The 12,220-nt window shown below is 33.3% G+C and overlaps 1 protein-coding gene across 9 annotated transcripts in view; it reads left to right on the top strand.

The window, feature by feature from the left end:
• Positions 1–12,220, top strand: part of LOC137249051 (sodium/potassium/calcium exchanger 4) — a 75,772-nt gene extending 63,552 nt beyond the window's left edge. For 8 of the 9 annotated variants that reach the window (XM_067780169.1, XM_067780167.1, XM_067780166.1 and 5 more), the window contains 6 exons: positions 38–345; positions 415–646; positions 1,588–1,734; positions 6,619–6,858; positions 8,983–9,084; positions 9,544–12,220. In XM_067780169.1, coding sequence (XP_067636270.1) covers positions 38–345; positions 415–646; positions 1,588–1,734; positions 6,619–6,858; positions 8,983–9,084; positions 9,544–9,866 — 1,352 coding nt within the window. In that variant the 3' untranslated portion in view covers positions 9,867–12,220. The remainder of the gene's footprint in view (positions 1–37; positions 346–414; positions 647–1,587; positions 1,735–6,618; positions 6,859–8,982; positions 9,085–9,543) is intronic. The other variant, XR_010952240.1, reaches the window with a different exon arrangement.

The raw sequence follows: 12,220 nt of genomic DNA, 5'->3' as shown, positions 1-12,220 counted from the left end.
ATATATATAAATTTTGTATTCTCCCACTCTTTCACAGTGGAGGAACTGCGTCAAGGCTGGGTCGCTTTGCATGCCTTTGCCGCCGTCTATTTTTTCATACTCCTCGCTTTTATTTGCAATGATTACTTCCTGCCTACTGTTGAGTGTATATGTGAGGACTTGAATTTATCGAAAGATGTCGCTGCTGCAACATTTATGGCTACTGCTACTTCAATGCCTGAATTCTTTACGAATACAATAAGTACGCTTATCACAGATTCGGATATGGGCTTGGGCACTATAATTGGTTCGTTAATGTTCAATACGCTGGGCGTGGCCGCTTTGGCGGCGGTGTGCATTAAAAAGGTAAAATATTTAATTTTGCGCGTTGGATTTTTATTTGATTTCGTCTATTGCTTTATCGTTCTCTTGCAGCCCATTCAATTGGATTGGTGGCCTATAGCACGTGATTGTGTCATCTATAGCTTTAATACAATTGTACTTGTTGTACTCGCATGGGGTGGCTATGTCACCTTTGTGGAATCTTGCATTATGATGGGTTTTCTCATTTTTTATTATTTACTTACATTTAATAACAACAAATTTATGCCTGCCATTCGTGTTTTCGTGGAAGACAAGCTGAATTGTTGCATTTCGAAGCGATACGGTAAGTAAGCTTAAAGATAATTTTTTAAGCTAGTAGTAATTCAAAAAAAAAAAAAGATTTATTTTTTAGAATAAAATTACTTTTAGCTCTTAATATTTTTTTAAATTATTTTTATACATAGGAAATATATTTAACAGTAGGTCACAGCAGAAGCATTGCTAATATATACATTGCTAGAAAATCAAATGTCACTATTCAAGCTCCGTTGAACGGGCCTAAAAATATTCCACACAATTTGCATTAAAAACAAATAAATATTTTTATTTATCAAATGTATTGTAGAAAAAGCGCCTTATGACGAGGCTGCAGTTTGAAAAAATTCGGCACAACGGCACAACTTCTCATAAAAGAAAACTCTATTTAATTTGAATAAATTTTTGGGTGGCTGAAACCGACAAGCAGTTCTAAGAAAGCTTAGCGAAAGCTCCATTTCAAACTATATTTAAAGCAAACAGTTTTCAGTATCTAATTCTATGCTTTCATATTTAAAAAAAATCTCATACTTCATTTTCCTATGAGCTAAGCAAGTGAGGTTTTATAAAAGCAACAAACCCTAGTTAAAAAAGCTCCCCTCTGAAGGATGTCTTAGCTTTAGTATTTCATTCATTATAAGTCAATATCTAATTAAATCAAACCGTTGTTTTAAACATTTGTAAAAGCTTGTGAAAGCTTTCAAGCTCATGGAAATTTTCAAAGGGGTTACAAAATTGGTTTTTTTTACTGCAGAAACAAAATACCATTTATACCATTAAGACCATCTCTTTTACTTCACTAGATTTTTTATTAATAAAAAAGTATCCGTTCAGTTTGGGATTAATAAAATGAACAGCTTTAATACAATTTCTGCTCTTTTTTTTTAAAACGCACTTTTCTCATAATTGATTTTTTTTTTCTTTTTTTGATATTTTAGGTTATAAAAATATTTTTTTTTTGTTCCACAGATCTCACCGAGCCACCAGAGAATAGCGCAAAAGCACGCCTTCCACTCAAAACAGACCCTTTGGGCGGCGATGGCCTGTTTGTAGTAAATTTACCGGATAATACATCGACCATGTCATCGACAGCAAATTTGACGCATTCAAAAAGTTGTAAGTCAATTTTGAAATGAAAAAAAAAAACTTAAAATAAAAAACTAGAAAAACCAAAAACTTTCATTCGAAAACTAAAAAGTAAAAATGAAGCTGAAAAATTAATTCAAAATTCAAAATTAGAAAAAGCAACAAGCTATAAACTAAAGATTTAAATTAAAAAAAAAAATTATATTAAAAATTAGTAGTTAAAAACTAAAGCTAAAAATTCAGAATGTAAAACTGCAATTGAAAGTTCAAAATAAAAAGAAAAAATTCCACAGTACAAACTTAAAATCAGAAATAAAATCTAAGTTAAGAATTAAAATAAAAACTGAGTAAAAAAATTTAAATTCAAAACAAGTAAGGAAGGCTAAGTTCGGGTGTAACCGAACATTACATACTCAGTTGAGAGCTGTGGAGACAAAGTAAGGGAAATCACCATGTTGTAAAAGGAACCTAGGGTAACCCTGGAATGTGTTTGTATGACATGTCTATCAAATGAAAGGCACTAAAGAGTATTTTATGAGGGAGTGTGCCATAGATCTATAGATGGACGCCATTTAGGGATATCGCCATAAAGGTGGACCAGGCCTGACTCGAGAATTTGTTTGTACGATATGGGTATCAAATGAAATGTGTTAATGATAATTTTAAAAGGGAGTGGGCCTAAGTTCTATAGGTGGACGTCTTTTCGAGATATCGCCATAAAGGTGGACCAGGGGTGACTCTAGAATTTATTTTGTACGATATGGGTATCAAATGAAAGGTGTTAATGAGTATTTTAAGAGGGCGTGGGCCTTAGTTCTATATGTGGACGCCTTTTCGAGATATCGCCATAAACGTGGACCAGGGGTGACTCTAGAATTTGTTTGTACTATATGGGTATCAAATGAAAGGTGTTAATGAGTATTTTAAAAGGGAGTGGGCCTAAGTTCTATAGGTGGACGCATTTCGGAATATCGTTATAAAAGTGGACCTGGGTTGACTCTAGAATGCGTTTGTACAATATGGGTGTCAAACGAAAAGTGTAATAAGTGTTTTAAAAGGGAGTGGCCCTTTGTTCTATGGGTGGACGCCTTTTCGGGATATCGCCATAAACGTGGACCAGGGGTGACTCCAGAATGCGTTTGTACAATATGGGTATCAAATGAAAGGTGCTAATGAGTATTTTAAAAGGGCGTGGGTCTTAGTTCTATAGGTGGACGCCTTTTCGAGATATCTCCATAAAGGTAGACCAGGGGTGACTCTAGAATTTGTTTGTACGATATGGGTATCAAATGAAAGGTGTTAATGAGTATTTTAAAAGGGAGTGGGCCTTAGTTCTATAGGTGGATGCCCTTTCGAGATATCGCCATAAAGGTGGGCCAGGGGTGACTCCAGAATTTTTGTGTACGATATGGGTATCAAATGAAAGGTGTTAATGAGTATTTTAAAAGGGTGTGGGCCTTAGTTCTATAGGGGGACGCCTTTTCGAGATATCGCCATAAAGGTGGACCAGGGGTGACTCTAGAATTTGTTTGTACGATATGAGTATCAAATGAAAGGTGTTAATGAGTATTTTAAGAGGGCGTGGGCCTTAGTTCTATATGTGGACGCCTTTTCGAGATATCGCCATAAACGTGGACCAGGGGTGACTCTAGAATTTGTTTGTACGATATGAGTATCAAATGAAAGGTGTTAATGAGTATTTTAAGAGGGCGTGGGCCTTAGTTCTATATGTGGACGCCTTTTCGAGATATCGCCATAAACGTGGACCAGGGGTGACTCTAGAATTTGTTTATACGATATGGGTATCAAATTAAAGGTATTAATGAGGGCTTTAAAAGGGAGTGGCCCTTAGTTGTATATGTGAAGGCGTTTTCGAGATATCTACCAAAATGTGGACCAGGGTGATCCAGAACAGCATCTGTCGGGTACCGCTAATTTATTTATATATATAATACCACGTACAGTATTCCTTCCAAGATTTCAAGGGCTTTTGATTTCACCCTGCAAAACATTTTCATTTTCTTCTACTTAATATGGTAGGTGTCACACCCATTTTACCAAGTTTTTTTCTAAAGTTATATTTTGCGTCAATAGACCAATACAATTACCATGTTTCATTCCTTTTTTCGTATTTGGTATATACTTATGGCATTTTTTTCATTTTTCGTAATTTTCGATATTGAAAAAGTGGGCGTGGTCATAGTCGGATTTCGGCCATTTTTTACACCAATACAAAGATAAGTACGTGAATTGAGTTTAGTAAAGATATATCGATTTGTGCTCAAGTTATCGTGTTAACGGCCGAGCGGAAGGACAGACGGTCGACTGTGTATAAAAACTGGGCGTGGCTTCAACCGATTTCGCCCTTTTTCACAGAAAACAGTTATCGTCCTAGGAGCTAAGCCTCTACCAAATTTCACAAGGATTGGTTAATTTTTGTTCGACTTATGGCATTAAAAGCATCCTAGACAAATTAAATGAAAAAGGGCGGAGCCACGCCCATTTTGAAATTTTCTTTTATTTTTGTATTTTGTTGCACCATATCATTACTGGAGTTGAATGTTGGCATAATTTACTTATATGCTGTAAAGATATTAACTTTTCTTTTAAAATTTGAATTAAAAAAAAAATTTTTTTAAAAAGTGGGCGTGGTCGTTCTCCGATTTTGCTAATTTTTATTAAGCGGACACAAAGTAATAAGAGTAACGTTCCTGCCAAATTTCATCATGATATCTTCAACGACTGCCAAATTACAACTTGCAAAACTTCTAAATTACCTTCATTTAAAAGTGGGCGGTGCGACGCCCATTGTCCAAAATTTTACTAGTTTTCTATTCTGCGTCATAAGCTCAACTCACCTACCAAGTTTCATGCGTATTTGGTAATGAATTATCGCACTTTTTCGATTTTTCGAAATTTTCGATATCGAAAAAGTGGGCGTGGTTATTGTCCGATATCGTTCATTTTAAATAGCGATCTGAGATGAGTTCCCAGGAACCTACATACCAAATTTCATCAAGATACCTCAAAATTTACTCAAGTTATCGTGTTAACGGACAGACGGACGGACGGAAGGACATGGCTCAATTGATTTTTTTTCGATACTGATGATTTTGATATATGGAAGTCTATATCTATCTCGATTCCTTTATACCTGTACAACCAACCGTTATGCAATCAAAGTTAATATACTCTGTGAGCTCTGCTCAACTGAGTATAATTAATAACCCAAAAATTAAAGTTAAAAATAAAAAAATAATAAAAAAATTTAAAAAGACTTAAATTTTTAAACATAAAATATATAGCTGAAAAATATTTAACATTGTTTTAATTTTCCCATATTATGAAATAAATTAATATTAAAATATTTCTTCAAAAAAATTTTTACATTTAAAGCGATTCCCTCACGTTTATTCTTTGTATTTCTATAAAGAGTACAAAGCAACACCAGTTTCTAAAATGCACTGCCAACAACAAAAGCGTAGCTTTGGTACAAGCAAAAGCAGGACTGTTCAAAGAATAATTCTATGCAATGGGGAGAACTTGCACAACAACAAAGACATGGCTTTGCCTGAATGTGTTCGTCAAAAGTTCAATCATCGCACGGTGGGGTATTTGATCAATCTAGCTGGCCAAAACTAAAACAGCAGCTATTTCTGTTAAAAAGTAGTTGTCTCACTTCATTGTTATGAAAGGAAATATTTGACAGTAAATTCACGGTGTTCCGCGTAGAATTACTATGGATCGAGCCCCCGGGTTCGGAGGGACCCGGGTAATTTTTTGGGTTTATATGAGATATGTATGTCAATATGAGTATCAAACGAAAAGTATTTTACTCCGCATTTCTATTGATACTTTTAAGTAGGGTTGCCACCTCACCTTCTTTTTTATATTTCCTTGTATATCCACTACCATCTCGGAAACGGCTTAACCGATTTGAATCAAATTTGGTACATCGATATAGTATTACATTTTCAGAATTTTCACCTAGGTGTTGCCACTGAAGATCTTTTCACAAGGTTGCCACCATTTGCCAATAAGGGTATCAGTCTCTTACAAAATTGATCACCACTCAAAAAAGCTCGGGTATGCGCAGTTGTTTTTGTTATTAAACTTTGAAACAAGCACAAGCTTATGTATTGCCAAAAAATTACTGACATGATATACCATGAAAAAAAGATATATCTTTTTGTTTGCAAGGTTTTTAAACAATTTAATATTGAAAAGTACTAGTATTACAAGTAGAATAAATGAGTTAAAACATGCGCTATAAAACATCTAACATATGAATTAAAAACACATTTACCTGTCCTAAAAGAAAATGTAACTAGATTTGATTACGCTAAACAAGTGAACAAGTATTTAGGTTAGAAAGGCATATTGCTTTTTAATCCAAAAATACATCGAACTGCACACAATTTTTATTCAACTTTAGATGTGCGCGGTTAACTCCGTTGACGATGCAGATGGGTTTTGGGGTATGTATCCTATTCAGTGGACATCTAGGAACGCCAGGGAGTATATTTAAAAAAAATGGAATATTTTGGAAAATCGACTTTTGGCCAGCTAGATTGATCAAATACCCCACCGTGCATCGCAGGAGTGCGGGTTTGAACCCCACTACCGGGGAAAAGGCTTTGAACAGATCTACAAAGTATAGTCGAAACAGCTGTCGCTTTTTCCGTCCTGTTGTCACGTTGTTCCAAGTTTTCCGAAGTTCTTAAATAAATTTAAAAAAATGTTTAACTTAACGGCGAAAATTAAAAACTAATTATTGGGAATAAAAATTTTATATTTAAAATATTAAATAAAAAAACAAAAATCAATAATAATAAAATTAAGTCTTAAATATTAGAAAAAAATGTTTATATAAACTAAATGAAAAATTCTATTCTGTTCTTCTTCCTATTTCAGGGGTCAGCGACGAAAGCGATGATGTTTCCCCATTACCGCCAAAACTCTTCTCTTTGCCACATGGTGAAACAATGTTTCAAAAATTCTGGTGGGCTTTCGTATTTCCCATCAAATTTACACTCACTTTGATTATACCAAATCCCCACTACTGCCGTCGCCTGTATCCACTATCGTTTGTTATGTGCATTTTAGCGATTGGTATAAATGCTTATATGATCGTCTGGATGTTAACGGCAGTTGGTGAGTAAATATTTATTTTTTATTTATTTGCTAAGTTATGCTAATTGGCAAATATAATGGAAAATTTGACTTAATTTCAATTATTACTACAGTCAAGTTTATTAAGTTCAAACGAAAATCGCGGCTATAAATAATTATTGGCAATTGAATGTAGTGGAAGGGAGTACTTTTTGTTTGCCTTTTTTTAATTTTGCTTATATGATTAGTAAATACTAAGGAGAACTCCAAGACTAAAATATATGATGAATACTCAATTCTAGATAATCATTTTAAACATTTGTAATATAAGTAAAAGTTATAGTGCAGCTGTCGTCAATTTAAAATGCTTTGAGATTAATTATTTTGATAGGTTTAATAAGTGCTTAGACGATATGAAAGCAGAAATCTTAGAATCTGCGGATTCTTCGGAATATACTTAATTTATTAGTAGAAGAAATAAAGTGATCAGATGTGTTCAGTGCTGTTGATAATGTCGATTGAGAAGGTATTATTGCTTTTAAAATGCTTTTAATTTGGTGCGATATGATGTGATATCGCACACCTAGATCAAAACAACGAGGAAATAAAGATCTATGCTCTTTGATCCAAGATAAATAGGCAATATTTATATGCTAAAATATGTAGTGATGTCATTTTGTTTTATATTATAATGCATGTGCTGTATTATAATGTGAGGTGATGTCATCTGTTGTGATGTGATATTACAAACCGCGATATAAAATACGAAGTGAAGTCACAAAATATGGTGATAAATGTGTGGCCTAACATCATCTTATTTAATCATGAACTTTATGAACAATCTTAATGTCTCGCACTTACCTACAAAATGTGATTTGATGTGCTGTGATATGTTTAATGTGCCATAATTTGATGTGACCCAGCTGGTTGTGCTCTGATGTGAAATAATGATATGCGATGTGATGTTTTACAATGTTATGAAGCATAGAGCTGAGATACTCTGATGTGAAATAATGATATGCAATGTGATGTTTTATATATGTAATGAAGGATAACGCTGAGTTCCTTAGATTTCATCTTAAACAATGTTTTATGATTTCAGCCAATAATCCTGAGTGCGAATGATATGATCCGCTTAAATAAAATGTGTTGTGATGTCATTTTATATAATTTGGCTGTATGTGATGTATTAGAATATGTATTATAATATGATATAAATAAAAAAATAAATGTAAGGCGCGATAACCTCCGAAGAGATCTAAGGCCGAGCTTCTCTTCCAATTTGCGTCGTGCTCCTCTTGATTTTCCCTACAAATTGGCCGGACGGGACCTACATGTTTTGTGCCGACTCCGAACGGCATCTGCAAAGCAGATGAGTTTTCACTGAGAGCTTTTCATGGCAGAAATACACCCGGAGTGCTTGCCAAACACTGCCGAGGGGCGACCCCGCTTAGAAAAATTTTCTTCTAATTGAAAAATCTTATTTCTAAAATTTTGATGTTGCTTTGCCTGGGAGTTGAACCCAGGGCGTACGGTGTGATAGGCGGAGCACGCTACCATCACACCACGGTGGCCGCCAATCACTTACCTATAAGATGTGATTGGTGGGCTGTGATATTGTGAATGTGCGATGATATAATATGGCATGGTTAACAGTGCTCTGATGTAAAATAATGGTGGCCGATGTAATGATTTGCATATGTTATGAAGGATCGCGCTGAGGCGCTTAGATGTCATCTTAGACAATGTCTTGTGATGTCACGAAAAATCTGAGTGCGAATGCTATGATCACCTTAAATAGTATACATTTTTCATGTAATTCTTCACCGATATTACATAAACGCTGCCAATGTCGCACTTGAGCAACGACTGCATTGATATGAACCGAACAATTCTGTACATTTTTTCGTAAATTGTTTTGCTAGTTTGGGAGTTATGCATCTTTCTTACATAGGCGTCTTTGTAATTTTCGCTCGGTCTTAACGTTTCTCACTTTTGTCACAAAAGACGGCGAAATAAATTGTCAAATGATATTTTGCCGTCTTCCCAGGGGAGAAGCGAACATTCGTTTCGCAATAGAGAATGAGGTCCTTATTTTTGTCTGCCTCAATTACATATTTTCGTTCTCTAATAATTTATTTATTTTTTATTTTCTTTTCATTTTAGGTGTTGCGATAAATGTGCCCGAAATTATTATGGGCCTCACTTTCTTGGCAGCGGGTTCAACCATGCCGGAAGCGGTTTCAAGTTTGATTTCATTGCGAAATGGTAAGTTTCCAGAACAAAACTCAAGTTTTAGAATAAGTGGCACTCAAGTTTTAACTCATTTTTGCAGTAAGCATGTTCTTTATATTTTTTTTGTTGAAACTCTCGCACAATTGTACTTCCCTTAAGCACACTCATATATCCAAAATAGCAATCTAAGTAAAGTATTGCTCCTTTGACCTATCGATCTAACCCAGTGATCACCAAAATGTTAACTGTGACTGTGTTGCTAAGAGTATTACCAACGTAGTAATGGTGGCTTAGTTGTTGATTAACGAGCAACGAGGCAAGGCATATACACGCCTATTTGTTAAACAACAGCCTCCTCCGATTTCACTACTATTCTTACCAGCGACTACAAAACAAAAAAAAACATTAATAATTTCACGATTTCATCATACTTCTTTATATACCTATCTCGTTTTTTCTTTTATAATCGTTTTCTCTTTCTTCCTCATCTAGGTGAAAGCGGCATTGGCGTATCTAATTCACTTGGCGCCAACTCACTTGCAATTCTACTGTCGTTGGGTGTGCCATGGTTTATTAAAAATTGCATGGATTATGCCAAAACAGATGGCAACTCTATGATCAAGATCGCTTCACAGGGTATTGAGCTTAATATACTCATTTTACTTTTGTGCACCATCTCACTCTTTATTGTATTGAGCTTTAGCGGTTATCGTTTGACTAAACGTGCTGGCATAACATTATTCTTAATCTATTGCGTTTTTATTGTGCTACAAATTTTAATTGAGATGAATGTGCTTTTCCCGAAGCAGTGCTAACGAAAGAACATGGGTGCAGTTTGCGCGAAGTATATGAACTGACGATGGACGTTAAAGACAAAAACTTCTGAACGTGAGTGAAAAGCAAAAATGTTCTCAACTCCCACCAAACTCTCTGAACGCAATAATTTCCTTTTAAAATAATCCAAGTCAACTGCATTGAAAATTCCACTGGTGCTACAAAGCTTGGGTGCTCATGGAGAGGAAGTTTGATTTATGAAAACGTGCGAAATGGCTATTTTCCAGTTAATTTTAAAATTATTGTTTTCATGGTACAAAGCTTGGGTGCTCATGGAGAGGAAGTTTGATTTATGAAAACGTGCGAAATGGCTATTTTCCAGTTAATTTTAAAATTATTGTTTTCATGGCGGAACCATACAAAGTGGCAGTAGGTCGACACACATACAAGCATAAAACATTTTTTGTTTTTATAATTCGATGGACTAATGCCAAAATCGTACTGCGCCGGAAGTTTAAGTGTCAAAGCTTCATAAAGGTACCAACCAGCTGATTTCCGGCCATCACCTGTAAGGTACCGCCATAATTGTTTTTATGTGTGTAAAATTTAGCGAGCTTTTTAAGACTGTTTAGTATTATAAGTGCGATAAAATTACCAAATTTATTTAATACAGTGGTGGCCAAATAATGCTCGGGTGCTGGAGCTTCTTAAACTTTCATACAAATGGACGGAACATTTCTTTAAACATTTTTTTGTGTGTGGTGAAATATGTTCGTCTGCGTTTGGCCAACACTGATTAAATGACAAAATATGAAGCCAAATTTATCTTTTAAATTTTAAGGTTATGTTAATTTTAAGTTGAAAAATATTTAAAAAATGTAATGTATATATATGTGTAGCGATTTCAAAAATACAAATTAGTCAAGAAATTTAGTGCTATAGAAAATGTACATTAATAGTGCCAATATAAACACAAACTAAAAATAAGAAGTCTAAAATGCGAAAAATAAAAAATTTTGTTTAAGATAAAAATAAAAAACACAAAAACTGCGAAACTTAAATGCTAGAAATATATGTATCTGTATTCGTGCCTAAATTAAAAATTTATCAGTTTTAACAAAATATAATATATAAATTTATGAACATACTAACTACAAAAGAGTCATAACTTAAAATTTTTCAAAATCGGTTTTTTCCATGAACCAATTCACAGTACACATCTCTAACTGCCCCTTAAATTTCGTTGTCATTATTTTCTTCTTTAACTGGAAAATTACCGTTATGCCAGTTTTGGTGTTGATTGCATCGCTTGCGCTGTATCAACAAATGAGTACTATTTTTAGTTGTGTCAATGTGCTTAAGAACAAGTGAACAGTTTTTTTACGCATAAAGCGTATTATTTTAAATTCTGACTATCTTGTTGCAAAAAAGTTTTAACTTTGTTGTGTATTAATTAAAATTGTGTCTTTTTATACGTAAAGAGTAAGTAAATTTGCTTGTATTATTGTGAAATGTGCCTTTTTTGATAAAATAATTGTGAATGTACTGACTACTAGTCATAATTCAAAATTGATATATATTTTGTCCGTAAACAAATAATTACAACAAAATTTCGTCAATTCATTTTATAATGAAGGTCCCCTTCTTTGTAAAACTGGATTTTAGTATAACATTACAGACGTTTTCACATAAACCGTTTTTCTTCTCTCCTGAACATTTACATTTTCCAAGTTGTGACTCTTTTATAGTTAGTGTGCGATATATTAAATTTAAAAACATAAAACCCTTTAAAATTTTTTAATGAGAGAATATATGCTCAATTAACAGTGAAAAGATGATTTTAATTTAGTTTTAAAACTTTTGTATTGCATAAAATGAACGAAATGAAAATTGCATGTAATAATTTTTGAGATTTTTTTTTTGTTTAAATTTTTAAAATATTTGAGAATTTTTGTACTTGACTTTGAAATTTTACCCTTTTTTGTTTCATAAGCAAACATAAATATTTCTGCAAAAAATTGCAATTTTGAAAACTTTATGTCTAATATTAAAAGTTTTTACTTTAGTTTATTTTGTAAAATTTTTTTACTTTTATGAAAAACCTGAAAACTTAAAATATTATTATTATTATTTTTTTTTTCTTTTCTATTCTAAACAACTTTTGAGTTTTCAAAATTGTTTGTCATGAAAAAATATTTATTTTCAAAAAACTTAAATTTTAAAATAGTGAAAAAAAATAAAAGCCCCATAGAATTTTTCAATGAAGGAAATGTAATTTTAATATCGTTTTAAAATGTAATACATAAAATTGACGAAATAAAATTTACTACGTGATATCCTTTTCTTTAATTTTAAATTTTATTATTATTTCTTACTTGACTATTTTATAAGCGAA

This window comes from Eurosta solidaginis, chromosome 4 (genome assembly GCF_040869045.1).
Source record: "Eurosta solidaginis isolate ZX-2024a chromosome 4, ASM4086904v1, whole genome shotgun sequence".
NCBI classification, from domain to species: domain Eukaryota; kingdom Metazoa; phylum Arthropoda; class Insecta; order Diptera; family Tephritidae; genus Eurosta; species Eurosta solidaginis.
This window is presented reverse-complemented; position numbering and strand designations above follow the sequence as displayed.